Consider the following 15,319-nt stretch of genomic DNA (forward strand, 5'->3'; position numbering starts at 1 on the left):
TGAGCTAGGAAAATATGACAGTTGTCGATGCAGTCGACGAAATGTCAAAAGCTTCAAAACGAAAATAAAGAAGACCTTTAATTTTTTTTCCGTGAAGAAATGCAAGAAAATGTGGATATTTTTGAGAAAATTGTGAGTATGATGAATTAGGGAAACTCTTAAATTCTTTGTAAATTGATATCTTTGGTTTTTACGTTCTTTTTCCAGTACTGGCCAGTTATTTATCCCACTGGGAATCACACAGTGCTCTACAATGTTCCAATAGTACAGCAAAATCAGCCCCCAATACCTCGGAGGGGCACTCCAAAGTGGGATTCTAATCATGTCCGGATGCCATGTAGTTCAATGAGTCAGTATCCTCTGAGGAAGGTGAGAAAAGGAACTTCAGTAGATTAGATTAAGATGTTATCATTAAATCTTGGATGCTTCCTTTGCAGTCTGATGGGACATCTGAAGTTGTAAATAGGTGGGATCTCATTAAAACAGCTCTTCAGCCACCAATAAATTCAAGCAGGGAATTGGAGACGGCAATTTTGTCGTACAACAGCAAATACGCCAAGACATGGTCATTCCGAGGACTCCACAAACTCTTTGCGGACGAAGATGATTCTGAGGCTTTCTTCACCGTACTTCTGCCTAAAATTATGGCACTAGCTCTGCAGTTGCCCCACCTGATTCCCAGTGGAATTCCCCTGCTGAAGCAGGGACAGAATCACTCAATTAGCCTAAGTCAGGAACAAATTGCCTGCCTCCTGGCCAATGCCTTCCTTTGCACATTCCCACGGAGGAATACATCAAAGTGGGAATCGGAATATGGGAATTATCCTGATATTAATTTCAACAGGCTCTTTGGGTCCACGGAGAATCGGTGCCTGGAAAAGATAAAGTGCATCTGTCACTACTTCAAACGTGTCGTGGGGAAGATGCCAACGGGGGTCGTTACATTCTCTCGTCGTTTCGTCGATCCACGATATTTGCCGCGCTGGGATGAATCCACGGCAACTTTTCATGGCATTCGCGTGGAAGTCCGGACCGATGGGACGATTGAGGAGGACGGCAGGGGGCTACTGCAGGTAGATTTCGCCAATAAATTCGTCGGGGGTGGCGTCCTCGCATCAGGCTGTGTTCAGGAGGAAATTCGCTTTGTCATCTGCCCCGAATTACTCATATCGCGCCTCTTTACGGAAGTTCTCGACCGCACGGAGGCTCTGCATGTGATTGGAGTTGAACAATTCAGTGAGTACTCGGGGTATGCTGGGAGTTTCGAGTGGAAGGGAGATTTTATCGATAACACCCCACGAGATGGATGTGGGCGTCGGAAGTGTCACATTGTGGCCATCGATGCACTCCACTTTGCCGAGGAGGCGCAACAGTACCAGGCAAAGCTCATGATTCGAGAGCTCAATAAGGCCTACGTGGGCTTTCTACCGCCAGAAAGGGGGAAACCCATTGCGGCGGTTGCTTCGGGGAATTGGGGATGTGGTGCCTTCAATGGGGACAGCAAGCTAAAGTCCCTGCTACAGATTATGGTATGCACGCTCACACGGAGAGATCTTGTCTACTTCACATTCGGCGATGCTGCCCTAAAGAGCAATATTGACGACTTATTTAGCTTCCTCGTGGAGCATCAGCTCACCGTCCAACAAATCTGGCGAACTCTCTGTGAATTCAGTCGCAAGAAACTCCCCGGGTACACCCTGTACGACTATATCTATCAGAAATTTCGCAATCCGACACCTGTGCAAAGCGCCCAGACGTCTCAATTCTCCCCTGGATCGTCACACAGTACCCCAAGCCCAGATTCAGATGATCACAGTCCATCGCTCGTTGATTGCCTAGATGACTACTACACCCGGGAGAATCCAAACAAAAAGAAACCCCCACCTATGGTCGTTAGCATCATCCCACCCCCAAAGACACAGCCCAAGATTGTGGATTTCTTTAAGAAACTTTAGAAATTTTTACTTTTACTTCATTTCTTTTTATTCTCGAAGGGAACAAAAAATTATATATCAAATTATAAAAGTTCTCCTTTCCCTTCACTTCCGCTCCGAGCCGTGAATATGCTGGAGAACAACATCAATTTGATTTTTTGCAAACTTGGGCAGGGATGTACCTCCGGGGGATGAATACATTTTCTTGCTAATCGACGATGTCCTACAAAGAAAAAAATAATTGAAAAAAAATCTTTATTCAATTGAAATGGGGAAGCAAAGGGGCACCCGGAAAATGGAAAGAAGGATGTTTCTCAGGGAGAAATCCATTCAATTTCATTTTGCAATCCATTATTATATCCTCCAAATATTTAATCCCAATTATAAAAGTCACTGTATTTAATGTATTTTTGTAAATAAATAGAAAACGTACTCTCGTTGAGGAAATTAGAGTTTTTTTTTTTCAAACACCGAGTGCCATTAAAAAAATAAATTAAATTGATAAAAAAAGAAGGCCCAATATTTACTCACAAATTCTTGGAGTTCACCGCCGATGTTTTGTACTTGAGACTAATTTTTGGCTTTATTGCTGACTTCTTGCTGTCCTCACTTTCCTGCGGGGAAGCAACTTCAGGCACTTGAACAGGCAACGTCTTGGCAGTAGCTGCCTTCTTTGGGGAAGTCTTGCGCGTGGCGTAGCTCCTCTTTTGTGGGCGTACTTCGTGAATATTCACAGCATCACACAGACTCAATTGGAATCGTGAAGAATCCTCCAGGACAACCTTCATGAACATTGCATCGGCATTGAAATCATTGTGATGAAAATCTCGAGGCTTAACAGAGGGATCGTGCTGCATCTCAATGACTTTATTCGTCGTCACGAGAGTTAGTTCTTCTTCATCATCGGAGTCTTCAATTTCACCTTCTTCCACAGTCGGAAGCGTCACAGGAACATTCGCAGGAATTGACACAGAAGCTACAGGAAGATCAGACTTTGGGGCTGCCTGAAGCTCAGCAGGAGGCTTTACGCTGCTCTCTATGGATGCTTCATCAGCTTCCACTTTCGATGACGACGATTCTTCCAACATAGCCAGGATGGATACATTTGCCCCACTATCACAACTTGGGTTTTCAGTCTGATCTTTCGGAGGCTTTTTCAGTGATTCAGGACTAGATTCATCACCTGAGGAATATCCAAAGACTTCACGGTAGTATGAGGTTTTTGTGGGATTTTGTACTTTTTTGGGGATTGTGTAACCTGTTAGGGAGGAAGAACTTTTGGCAGCGTCTTGTGAATCATCCTTTTTCACTTGATCCTTGTTATTGTTCTTTTTGTTATCATTTTCCTGATCTTTCTTCTTGGACGCGTCATTCTGCTGCTTCTTGTCAAGGATATGTTTTTCCTGAGATTTTCGTTCTTGGGACTTTCGTACTTGCGATTTTCGATCTTGAGATTTTCGTTCTTGGGACTTTCGTTCCTGGGACTTTCGTTCCTGGGATTTCCGTTCTTGGGACTTTCGTTCTTGAGATTTCCGTTCCTGGGATTTTCGTTCCTGTGATTTCCGCTCCTGAGTTTTCCTTTCATGATCCTTTCGTTCCTTCTCTTTCTGATCCGCTTCCCTTCGTTCTCTCTCTTTCTGTTCTTGTTCAATCCTTTCCTGCTCTTTTCGTTCCCGTTCCTTCTTTTCTCGTTCTTTACGCTCCTGATCCTTTCTCTCCTGCTCTTTTCGTTCTTTATCTTTCTTTTCCTGCTCTTTTCGTTCTTTATCCTTCCTCTCTTGCTCTCGCTTTTCCCATTCTTTCCTTTCCTGCTCCAACTTTTGCTGCTCTTTACGTTCCTGTTCGATTCGCTCCTGTTGTTTCCTCTCCTGTTCTCGCTTCTCATGTTCCATTCGTTCCTGTTCTAGCTTTTCCTGCTCTTTCTTTTCCATTACTAGCTTCTGATTGGCAACTTCGGATGCCTTCTGGGCACTTTCAAGTCTTGATTTCCTCTTTTGTGCCAATCTTGCGCACTTCCTCGGGGTTGTGGGCTTCTTAGGACTCACCTTGGCTTTTGTAGTTCGAGCATTTCTTGCAGCTGCGGTACGTTTTGGTGCTGTCTTGACTACTCCTGACTTATTAGCAGCAGTCTTACCTGTACCCGCTTTCTGATCCTCTTTCATCTTCTCCACAATTCGCAAGCGCTTCTTTTCGAGATCACTAATTAGCTTCATCTTTTGACAAACGTCATTAGGAAGTTTTTCCTCAGGCTTTTGCACTTCCTGGGGAGCCTCATGTTCCTGGGGTATCTTAACTTCCACCTTTGATTCCTGAACACCCTCATCTAGGATCTTCTTGGGTGTCATCCAATTCCGCAGTGGGAATCGTATTTCACCAGAATCATTTATTAGCTGATTCGTTTTTGGTGGATCTTCCGGAGACACCCAATTCTGATCTTTTTCTTCATCATATGAAGATGATGTATCCGATGAAGATGATGAGCTGCTATCTGACGACGATGACTCACTACTTGATGATGAGTCCGATGACATTTCCTGATCCCCCGTTAAGTCTGGTCCAAACACAAAGTTATAATGCAGATCTGTTGTTGCCTCTGTGAAGGATTTAACACGCTCCAGGACTGCAGGATTGTCCACTTTAATAGGTGTCTTTGCAATGAAAATAACTTGTTGTCCTGTCTCTTCGGCCCTCTCACTTTCAGCACGATTCCTGCGCGTTGCCTTGATTAGATTCTCAATTTTCTGATCCGTATCTTCAGATTCGTCGGGTTTATAGTACGAACTACTCGAGGAGTAGTCTGTGGGACGATTGCATGGTCCAATTTGTGGACTCTCCCGCTCTGGAGTGACTTTGAGGCCAGGCGTAATGGGGAAGAGTGGCGTTGTTAATTCCGGAAGCTTAATCTCACTCTCTGGTAGACTTCCAAAGGGTGCCTTGATGGCGGGTGTCCAATTGGGTATGAGGAATCTCGGTGTTGCGGGGAATTGTGCCAAAAGTTCATCCTTGAATGGTGTTTCCAACAATGCAGACAAGCTGAAGATCTTTTCTGCACTCTTTTCAGGTGCTTGAGGTTCCGGGAAAAGGTTCTGTACCCCTGGTGCTCTATCGGCTACTTCCGTGGCAACATCTATGGTCATCACAGGTTCCTCTTGACCTACACGTTCCTCATCTTCTGCAGTCTTTTGATCAACTTTGGGAGACACTTCGACTTTCTTTGGTGCCTGCACCTCCGTTGTTTTCTCAACAATATCCCTCTTGGGCGCTTCAGGGGTTTCTTCCTTCCGTTCCTCCACGTGTGATTGCTCCTTCTTACCACTCCTGAGTGCATCCTCCAGCATTTGAGCCTTTATATCGAGTCCCGTGGGTTTCTTCTTCTTCACTGTCTTTGCATTTTTCTTCAGCATTTTCGTTTCAGTCTCCCTTTCACGCTCTAGAGCCCTGAGATGTTGATCCCATTGATGGGATTTCGCTGATTCCCTCAGTAACATCCATTCACGCATCTTTTCATCGGATTTGCTTTCCGGAGGTGGATCCGGATGGGAATTTGATAGAATTCGTGCACACTCCTTCGCACTCTTCCTCACGTGTGGTGTTTTAGAGGCATCCACACAAGCTGGTGCAGCTACAATGGGGCTTGATGTATCTGTCTGTAGTTTCCCGCTGGGTGTATTGAAATTCAGCACCCGGACATGGGAATGAATCCGACGGGGCGTAGATTGGCTTTTGATACTAATAATGGGCTTTTCGGTGTTCTTTGGCGTGGACTCCTTCATTTCATTCAAGGTGGGGGGATATGTACCATCTTCCTGGACAACTGGTAAATCAACAATCTGCCCCATTTGTCCACAGTTCTCCCCATCCGGGAGTTGCAGGAAGGGAAAATTCACAATGGACTGATTTGTTGGAACAAATTCTGGCATAATTAGTTGATTTTGCACTGTATTGGTGGCATCTTGGTCCTTGGGCAGAGTCTGGAGAATTAGGAAATTGGAAAATCCCGTTGAGGGGATAAAGAAGGGATTCCCGGGAAACATGGTTTGTGTTGGCATCACAGGCTCAGTTTCCACTGTAACTTTCTCATCGGAAATTATATTTATTTTTTTCTTCTGTCCCTTCTTCTCTGTATGCACATCCGTGTAGATTTCTGGCTTTTTGATGTGTTTCCGTAGTCTCTGTTTCAGTGGAATTGGTGGTTCCTCCACTTTCTGAGCCGGTGGCTCTGCCTGTGATGAGTGAGGTACATTCTCCACAACTGGCTGTGGCTGCCGGAATATTCTATTCTCGGGAATACTTGAGGTACTTGTGTCTGGCCGTGGGGATGGCTGTATTGGGGACGTCTTCTGTTCACTACCCTTCTGTCCGGGAACCAATTCATTGAACTCATTGAGCACATATGATGGCGATCGGGATGAATGTGTGTACCGGGATTTTTTAGCTTCATTCTCACAGTCGGACACATCGGAGGAATTATTGAGAACAATAAAGGAATCTCTGACGCTTGAGTAGCGCCTCTTTGTTGGTCGACTCTTCTTCGCACTCTGAATAGCGAGAATTCTCTTTAGACTCTGCGTCAGCGATGTATTGGCATCTTGAATACCATTCTGTTGATTGTAAAGTGATACTGGAAGAGAGAAAAGAAACAATCAGACTCAGCAAATTCCACGAGATGCCCAATGAGACCAACCTAGGCGTTTGCTTTCGTGAAAGTCCTGAATGATGTGAATCAAATTCAGCAAATCTCTGGGTTTGTAGCCATTCTGTAGCATATGGTAGTCTTCTTGCAAGTACTGATTGGTCTTTGCAAACTCCAGGTACACCGTTTCCGGACTCTCATTGATGTGATATCCTATTTTGGGGGAATCAACAAAAAAAATCTTGCACCTTAGTAAGTTTCCTTCCCACACTCTCATGGCCGTTTCTTACCCAAAACCAAGCGTGCAATGTCTGAATTTCGCACTGCATCTGTTAATTTACTCCTAACTGGGACTTCCATTGGGATTTCACGGTAAATTGGGCATTAAAACTCACTGAAAACACAATTAGAATAGAAAGATAAACGCAGCCAAACAAAATTGCTGTCAAACTTGTGAAAACGAGATTTTTTTGGCGCTCTTTCTTCGGCCTTACACGCAGCTGTCATCGGGTGTCAATGTTCGGGTGGAGTCGGAGAAAATTAAATGGCGTTGGGTGAAAAAAGGTCTCTGTAGTTTTTGTGCAAAAATTCTCAGTGAAAATCACTCTGTCGCCCAAAAGTGATGTGTAATTTGTAAATTCATCCCCCACACTAGGTAAGGGTGATATTTTTTCAAAGAAAAACATGAAATCCTGGGATTTTCCACGCGACATACTTTTCCTTCCCGGATTATTGATTTTTCCTCATTTTCTCTCAACTTTTCCTCCCGAGGGATGTTCTTTGTGTCCCAGAATATCCTTTTCATGTCCTTTCTGTGGGGCGTCACGTTGGGATGATAGTTTTTTCAAGTTCAAGATCTTGGGCGTTCTCTCTTTGAAGATTGATGACATCATCACTTGTCCGGAAATCAAATGATTTTTTTTCTCACAGATTGATTGCATTTCAAAGGAAACAGGGAGCAAAGAGAGGCTGAAAAATGGACAGAAAAGCAGAATTGGAGAGAAAAAAGGCCAAATTGGCAGCAATGAGGGAGGAGAAGGATCGACGGCGACGCGAAAAAGAACAAAAAGACATGGAAGAAGCGGCCGGAAGGCTCGGTTCTGGGCACGATAAAGACAACAGAAAGTAAGAATTAGGCATAAAAAATGAATAAACGTTAACACATTTTGTTGATAATAAAAATTAATTTTCACAGAGATCTGGATGAGATGTTGTCGTCCTTGGGCGTTGCTCCTGTGTCCGAAGTTCTATCTTCGCTCTCTTCGGTGAATTCTGCTGCCTCAGACACATCTGCCACCCATACACCGGATGGTAGCCTTCAGCCAACAAGCCTCAATGGTGTCCAGCCAGGGAGTCTAAAGAACAGAAAACCCGTCAATTTGAGCGTGGTGGCTGTTCAGACGACCAATATCCCGCCGAAGGAGACTGTTGTCTACACCAAACAGACGCAGACCAACAGTTCCGGAGGACATGAGAGAGATGGTGAGTGTCGTTATTTTTGGGTATTACACAAAATCCACCCCCGGACTCCAAAGTATTTTTGCCATCTATCGATTTCCTCAACCCACCGATGCTCCCCATTTGAGGCGCGCAGCAATCTTTTGTGAGATGCAATCAATAGATGAATTAAATTTCATTTTGCACGGGGGTGAGCGTCTGTGGATTGGGAATCAATCAATCTTCCTTCGTAATGCACATTAAAACTATATTCATATATCTCTAATATAGAAGAATTTTTCATCTTCACGTTTATAGACAGGGTGACCAAGAAAATATTGATTCTGTATATGGGCCAATTCTATGCCCCAATTTTTGGTTTAGTTGGATTTGCAAAGTTCAACTTTATTCATTTTATATCCATTCTCTATTCAAAAAATAAAGTTCTATGATTTTTAAGAGCTATGAGATTCAACTTATGACCTTTTTATACATTCAAGTCATCATTTGGTCTTAAGAATGTTTTTAAAGCGGTTAAAGCTTTTTTTCTGCACAAGATTATGACTTGAACTTCTTTTAATAATTTTCATCCCAATTTTTTTTAAAATTCGAATGAAACTAACTCACATTCGATTCAAAATAACCTTGCAACGAGGCTTAACCAGGTTTTTCTATAATGATTGTAAATTGGCCAATGAGAATGCTTCACCCGAAGTTTTCAGCCAATCACAGAACTCTTCTTTTAAACTAATTATTCTTCTTATTAACTTACATTTCATTTATAAGTGTTTAAATCAATTATTTTACAAAATTTATAGCATAATCAATAGTAGGTAAAAGTTAGATTTAAGTTAAATTAGAATTAGTGTTATTTTATATTAGTTTTTTTATCAGGATTATACATACACATAGCAAATGGATGTCATATTAATCTACGTCTGGCTCATTATGTATAATTCTATAATAAAAAAATCAATCAATCAATCATAATCAAGCATAATCGTTAGTAACTCACGTTTCAAGTCGTGTTTGTCTTGAGTTCGAATCGCACAAGAACTTTATTTTATTTCTTTCTTTTTATTTAATTTTTCAAAATTATATAATTTGGTCACCCTGTTGTAGAATTTATCACTGCAACTTTTTCATATTTCATTACATCACATTGTATAGTTCCCAAATGAAAACACATTTTAGGATATTTTTGTGATGCTTTCCTATACTTTTCACACTCTCTCTCTCTCTTTCACTCTTCTGTGTGTCGTCTCCAAAAGTTTAAAAAAAAAACCAAAAATGGTTTCTTCTGGAAGAAAATGTGTTAAATTTATTTTAAAGAAAATATAAAAATGAAGTAACGAATAACGAATACAGTTCTTTCTTGCCACTCCTCACCATTATCAGGATATATGGAGGATTGGTGGCGTCCAAGAAAAGGTAAAAATAATCAATGTAAGGAAGATGTGAAAAAACAAGTTCTTATAGCAGAAATACAAGGGACGCGATAGAAATATTTCATAATAAATAATAATAAAAAGAATATTAAATTAGACAAAAAAAGAACAACTAGGAAATCAAAATTCTATTCTCGTTTGATATGCTCGAGAAATTATTTTATACTAAAAAATTCTCGTTTTCTTTCTTCTCCCAATAGCTCACGCTACTGATTATTACGGTAAGTGTCTGATTGTTCAATTAATTCATTCTTTATTTTATCAAATATTATTTTTTTTTCTTTGTATTTTGTGCATAAGAGTCGCAGCTTTATTTGCAAAAAATATATTTATGAATTTTATTTTTCAAATTTCTTTTTAAAAATTTAATGCGAATTTTATTTCTCTGAAAGATTATTAAGTTATATTATATTAAATTTTATTTCACAAAACTTATTTAATTTCTCCACCCACTTTTATTTACAATTCACCCAAGAAGAAAATTCTTTTTTTCATTGTTCAATGTCATTTGTTTTGCTGTTTTGTTTTGGTTTTCTGCATGAATGATAAAATATTTATTTTATAAAAAGACGATTTTGCGTCTCTTTTCATTTATTTATTTATTTTTTATTTATCTCTGTATCTGTCGATAAAAGAATAATTTAGTGCCAAGAACCTGCATGAAATCTAATGCGTTTTCTTCCATTTATATTAATTTTACTTTGTTTTTAGTTAAAAAAAAACATGATTTTTTCCACATTTATTTAAAAATTAATAATGGCAAATTTTTTTCTTTGAGTAATTCATAGAAGCGAAAAAAAGAAATGATTGTTTCTCTCTATTTGTGGCTCATTGAATGAATGATTGTTGATTTTTTTTAATTTTACAACTTTCACATAATTAGTTTTTGAAAATAAAGTATAAGAAAAAGAAAGCCGTAGATTTTAAAAATTAATATTTTTTATATCTTTTACACACACTTTTAATTTTCAAAAAGATTTTTTTTGGTCAATAAATATGAAAAAAAATGAGCTTTAATCGGGGTTAATTGGTTTGGAATTTACACTGTAAATGATGCACGTTTTGTAAATTTTAGATTATAAAAAATTAAATTTTTTAATAATTAAAGTATTATTTTTTTAAATTATAAAAAAATGTTTTTGATAACAATTAATTTTTTGATAAAAGTGTTTTTTATAGTAAAAGAATGGTTTTCATTTTACAAAATGACTCAGATTTATACCACTTTTGTCCGATTTCGATAATTATTATTTTTGTTTTTATGAAATTGAATATTTTCTCAAATTCGAAATAAAAAATCTTATGAATTTCACCAATATCTCAGTTTCCGTTCAAGCTAGGTCACTGAAATTATTTCTATAAAAAGAAAACATCGAAATTACTATTTTTTCATATTTAATGACCAAATGCAATTTTCAAATAATATTTTATTTGCTTTTCTCTTCTATAAAGTTTTGTTTTTTTTTTTTGCATTATATCCAAATAACAAACCAAAGAAAACCACTGAAAAAAAACTTTTTTTAAATGCATTTTGAAGTAAAGTAAGAATTTCTTTTCATTTCAAGATGAATACAATCTAAATCCCGGTTTAGAGTGGGAGGATGAATTTACAGGTAGGTAAAATAAAAGAAAGTCAAATGATGAAAAAAAGAACAGAGCAAGAAAAGACTCACTTGTAAAATTTCTTTCTCTATCTTTTATGCTCTATTACATTACTTACTTTTGTGTAAATAATTCAATAGAAATTAATTTTGATAAATTATATTTATTAGCAAAATTAATTGAGATTAAATATTGCATTATTATAAATATAGTTTAAAAGAAAATTTGTATGATTGTGCGAATGTTGCGTGAATGGGAAATCCATAGAGGGGAATTGAAGCTATCCCACGGGAAGGAAATTTTTTTTTTAAATATAATTGGTGGCTAACGTTGGAAGCTTTTTAAGTGTTTTAACTTTTTACTAACAAAATTTTGTTGTCACTAATTACTCTCTGGTGCTTTTTTGTGCGGGGAAAATTACAATAAAAAAATATCTGTGTTGTGGCGCAATCAAGAACTTTTCATTATTCTTCCATTCTGGGATTCTCTTACAACGTATACCTACCATAAAATGAAAAAGAAATAAAGATGAACATGTCACGCAAGAGAGAAATTGTTTCAAAAAAAAAAAGGTCAGACAAAATGAATTGGGTGGAGAAATTGAATTTTTATCAATGATCGTGAGATTTTTCTTTCTCTGAGAAACTCTTTTTTATTCTTCTTTTTTTGGAAATAATTCTCAAGTTCAATGTGAAGAAATTTTCTCATCACACTCTCATGTACAAAAAAATTGTTGCACGTGATTTCAGTTGAAGGAAAATACAGGCTGTGGCAAAAAATGCGATCATTTGCAAAGAAAAGGTGTTTATTCATTTTTGTGTGGAAAATTATAATTTTTGAGGAAATAGTCGAGATACGCGGAATCTAGTAGAAAAGAAAAAAAAAAGATTAGAAATTTAAAAAGAAACTTTCTATTTTTCAACCTGAACAAGATCAACAAAAATTTACTTAAAAATGCAAACAATGACGTCATAATTGTGTTCTTTGTCTCTTTTACTGTATGTTAATGTTTCATCGATGATTTTTGACAAGATATTCTTATTATTCATACAATAAAAGAGATAAAAACAAAATCGTAACGTCATTCGTTAGATTTTTTCGGCAAATCCTTGAAGAGTTCTTCCAGCTGATTCTAGTGGAAGATTGAAAATTTCTTTGGCAAATTCTTATTCTTTCGATTTTATGCAAAATTATGCGTATCCCGAACGTTTACTTGAAATATGAAACTTTTCCATTAGGAAACGAATAAACTACATTTTTTTTAACAAAAAATTTTAATCTTTTAAAAAAATAAACTTAAAGATTGCTAAATTTTTTGCAACAGTCTGTATAAAACCAGCATGTTTGTGTTTTTTATATTTTCTATGGTTTATTTCGTTAATGTTTTTATATGGTTAATTGTGGAAAATTCTTTTATTTAAACAAGATGGTGTCGACAAAGTGATAAATAAAATAAAGCTGTGAATTTGCATGACTTTCGTGTTTCAACATCAAGACAAATTAGTTCTTTTTTCTTATATAAAATTTTCTTTTTAATTCAAGTATTACGTCAAGTGTTTTTTTTGCATTTAAAAAAATCTTTTTTCACACATTTACTTTGGAAAATAAATGTGGAAGCATTCCTATATAATTTTTTTTTATTAAATTATGTGTGGGGTAGCCTGAGTCGTTTGCTTGGATGTGTTTTGTGTCTAGTCTCGTTAGTTTTTTACTTATACAGTGCTTACTTTTGGTGATGCCCAAGGAGACGATGAAGAAAGTTCTCTGCCACACATTGATCATGGATTCCACTCCAAATTACCACCCGGAATTCTACCCCATGGACTTCCGAGGGTTGGCGAGGTGGCACCAGCTGTTACGCCGCAGGAACAGCAGAAGAAGGATGTGGAGGAAAAGAAGGAAAGTAAGTAAACATTTTATTCTATTCTTTTGATTTTCTAAACACGTACGTGTGTTTTCTTTATATGATTTCTCGTATAGACAGCGAATATATCGTTAAGGCAAATTGACGATAATTTAAATAATACAATTATGTTCTCACAGAGTAGCACAGAAGATAATGTTTTTATCGTTTGTATCGATACAATTCGCAAAAAATGTTGGAAAATTTTATTATTCCGTGTAGAGGAAAAAAAAGGAAACTTCTGTATTTTCTTTCTTTCTAAAATTTGATTTTCTTTTACATAGTTGTGGAATTGTCTGAGGAGCAAAAACAGATGATTATCCTCTCGGAGGAGTTCCAGAGATTTGTTCTGAGAAGCGGGAGAATCATGGAAAGAGCCTTGTCGGAAAGTGTGGACATTTACAAAGACTACGTGGGTGGAGGTGACACAGACGAAGCAACGTGAGTGGCATTTTAATCTCAAAACAATTTCAGTGTTGCTATAACATCGTCCCTGGAGGATTTTTTGAAAGAGAAAAAGAAAAACGATGTTGAAAAAGCTCTCTATGCATTTTCCATTTCACATTTTCAGTCAATTTAAAGATTTATCTTTTTTTTTTTGATAAATCCCTGTTGTAGCTTTTGCTTAGTCTTTAAATGGTTTTAAAGTCATTTTTAAAATGAAAAATAGACAGATCTCGGTTCGAATCAAAGAAGATTTTTTTGCTCATTTTTTTTTGTAAATTATAAAGTAAAAATCCTAACGTTTCCTCTTTATTTTCAGGGATGAAAAGTCACATGCAAGACTCTCGCTGAATCGTACATTCTACTGCGATCGATGGTCCAAGAATCGCTGTGTAACATCAATGGATTGGTCAACGCACTTCCCAGAGCTCCTTGTGGCTTCCTACCACAATAACGAGGAGGGACACAATGAACCCGATGGGGTGGTTGCTGTGTGGAATACGAAATTCAAAAAATCAACTCCAGAGGATGTTTTTCATTGTCAGAGTGCCGTAATGTCAGCGTGCTTTGCTAAATTTCATCCAAATCTCATACTCGGTGGCACATATTCGGGGCAAATTGTTCTCTGGGACAATCGTATGCAGAAGAGAACACCAATTCAGAGGACCCCATTGAGTGCAACAGCACATACACATCCGGTGTTCTGCCTGTCAATGGTTGGCTCCCAGAATGCCCATAATGTGATCTCCATCTCAACAGATGGGAAACTGTGCTCATGGAGTTTAGATATGTTGTCAATGCCACAGGATACGCTGGAGTTGCAGCATAAACAGTCAAAATCAATTGCTGTTACATGCATGGCATTCCCAAATGCGGAAATTAACAATTTCGTCGTTGGGAGTGAGGATGGATTTGTGTACTCAGCTTCACGGCATGGTAGTCGTGCGGGCATTAGTGAGATCTATGAGAAGCATTTGGGTCCGGTGACGGGTATTTCGACGCACTACAATCAATCGAGTCCTGATTTTGGGCATCTCTTCCTCACATCCTCGATGGATTGGACGATAAAGTTGTGGAGTTTGAAGGAGAATAAGCCACTGTATTCATTTGAGGATAATTCAGATTATGTAATGGATGTGGCGTGGTCCCCCATCAATCCGGCACTTTTTGCCAGCATCGACGGGGATGGGAGATTGGATTTGTGGAACCTCAATCAGGATACTGAAGTACCAACGGCGTCGATCGTTGTTGAAGCAGCTCCGGCACTCAATAGGCTCTCGTGGAGTCCAACGGGACAGCATGTGACCGTTGGGGATGTCGATGGGAGGATCTATGTGTACGATGTGGCGGAACATGTGGCCATGCCCAGAATGGATGAATGGACCAAATTTGCGGGGACACTCAATGAATTGCGAATGAATCAATTGGATGAATTTGAGGAGGCGGACAAGAAGACACCCATTCCGCAGAATCCCTCAATTTCCATTACGTCATCCAGTCCTCACATTTAAAGGTCCCGGAATCCCTTTCGCTTCCACAGACCATCCAGCAGTGCTCTAATCTTAATCGTACTATTAATTGTATTTATTCCATTTTTCTCGACACAGTCACACTTTAACGTTCAAATAGTATCTCTGAAAATGCTAAATATACTCCCGCAGCTTATAAGATTTTGCCTTTTTCTTAGTTTTCCCGATTTTTCTTGGAGGATTTTGGGAGTTTTTCTGATGGGAGGGAAAAATTCTTTGGTATTTCTACAGTTGGTCCGATCGCGATGAAATTTGGTATAGAGTCTCCTGATACCAGGCGGTTTTCACCAACGATATTCATTTTCCCCCCAGAGCCCCCCTTCGTAGCTCCCCCATATAATCTTCATGCGTTTTTTGACTATTTTTTGAAATTGGCGCCCTTTTTGGTA

General features: G+C 38.5%; 3 protein-coding genes across 8 annotated transcripts; 2 read left to right on the plus strand and 1 right to left on the minus strand.

The window, feature by feature from the left end:
* The first annotated feature begins 14 nt into the window (after positions 1-14).
* LOC129789638 (poly(ADP-ribose) glycohydrolase-like) lies at positions 15-2,381 on the plus strand. The gene is made up of 3 exons (XM_055826614.1): positions 15-132; positions 208-369; positions 438-2,381. Exons 1-3 carry the CDS (start codon positions 100-102, stop codon positions 1,953-1,955), a joined length of 1,713 nt encoding a protein of 570 aa, XP_055682589.1. The 5' UTR covers positions 15-99; the 3' UTR covers positions 1,956-2,381.
* On the minus strand, positions 1,959-7,040 carry LOC129789565 (LIM domain only protein 7-like). 2 transcript variants are annotated; one of them, XM_055826439.1, is made up of 5 exons: positions 6,858-7,040; positions 6,619-6,780; positions 3,193-6,555; positions 2,466-3,117; positions 1,959-2,157 (listed from the first exon to the last, which is right to left on the minus strand). In XM_055826439.1, the coding sequence occupies exons 1-5, from the start codon at positions 6,925-6,927 to the stop codon at positions 2,040-2,042; spliced, it is 4,365 nt and encodes a 1,454-aa protein (XP_055682414.1). In that variant the 5' UTR covers positions 6,928-7,040; the 3' UTR covers positions 1,959-2,039. The 2 variants fall into 2 exon arrangements, with proteins under 2 accessions (XP_055682414.1, XP_055682413.1); XM_055826438.1 differs by having other exon boundaries at positions 2,466-6,555.
* Positions 7,041-7,069: 29 nt separating this feature from the next.
* LOC129789615 (cytoplasmic dynein 1 intermediate chain) lies at positions 7,070-15,069 on the plus strand. Of its 5 annotated transcripts, XM_055826571.1 has the most exons (9): positions 7,088-7,222; positions 7,498-7,692; positions 7,763-8,049; positions 9,403-9,435; positions 9,653-9,673; positions 11,018-11,065; positions 12,775-12,957; positions 13,242-13,398; positions 13,721-15,069. In XM_055826571.1, exons 2-9 carry the CDS (start codon positions 7,544-7,546, stop codon positions 14,910-14,912), a joined length of 2,070 nt encoding a protein of 689 aa, XP_055682546.1. In that variant the 5' UTR covers positions 7,088-7,222; positions 7,498-7,543; the 3' UTR covers positions 14,913-15,069. The 5 variants fall into 5 exon arrangements, with proteins under 5 accessions (XP_055682542.1, XP_055682543.1, XP_055682546.1 ...); XM_055826567.1 differs by lacking the exon at positions 9,403-9,435 and having other exon boundaries at positions 7,070-7,222; positions 12,799-12,957; XM_055826568.1 differs by lacking the exon at positions 9,403-9,435 and having other exon boundaries at positions 7,070-7,222; positions 7,516-7,692; positions 12,799-12,957.
* Positions 15,070-15,319: the final 250 nt, after the last annotated feature.

The sequence above is a fragment of the Lutzomyia longipalpis genome, chromosome 2 (assembly GCF_024334085.1).
Source record: "Lutzomyia longipalpis isolate SR_M1_2022 chromosome 2, ASM2433408v1".
NCBI classification, from domain to species: domain Eukaryota; kingdom Metazoa; phylum Arthropoda; class Insecta; order Diptera; family Psychodidae; genus Lutzomyia; species Lutzomyia longipalpis.

What these genes read in the sequence shown, in the direction of transcription:
- LOC129789615 (XM_055826571.1), top strand. Translation starts at nt 7,544, where the DNA reads ATGGACAGAAAAGCAGAATTGGAGAGAAAAAAGGCCAAATTGGCAGCA. An exon ending in TGTGGAGGAAAAGAAGGAAA is followed by an intron (nt 12,958 to 13,241) that starts GTAAGTAAACAT and finishes TCTTTTACATAG; the next exon opens with TTGTGGAATTGTCTGAGGAG. An exon ending in GGTGACACAGACGAAGCAAC is followed by an intron (nt 13,399 to 13,720) that starts GTGAGTGGCATT and finishes CTTTATTTTCAG; the next exon opens with GGATGAAAAGTCACATGCAA.
- LOC129789565 (XM_055826438.1), bottom strand. Translation starts at nt 6,927, where the DNA reads ATGGAAGTCCCAGTTAGGAGTAAATTAACAGATGCAGTGCGAAATTCA. An exon ending in CATTGCACGCTTGGTTTTGG is followed by an intron (nt 6,781 to 6,857) that starts GTAAGAAACGGC and finishes CCCCCAAAATAG; the next exon opens with GATATCACATCAATGAGAGT. An exon ending in GCGGTGAACTCCAAGAATTT is followed by an intron (nt 2,158 to 2,465) that starts GTGAGTAAATAT and finishes TTTTCTTTGTAG; the next exon opens with GACATCGTCGATTAGCAAGA.
- LOC129789638 (XM_055826614.1), top strand. Translation starts at nt 100, where the DNA reads ATGCAAGAAAATGTGGATATTTTTGAGAAAATT. An exon ending in TGGATATTTTTGAGAAAATT is followed by an intron (nt 133 to 207) that starts GTGAGTATGATG and finishes TTCTTTTTCCAG; the next exon opens with TACTGGCCAGTTATTTATCC. An exon ending in GTCAGTATCCTCTGAGGAAG is followed by an intron (nt 370 to 437) that starts GTGAGAAAAGGA and finishes CTTCCTTTGCAG; the next exon opens with TCTGATGGGACATCTGAAGT.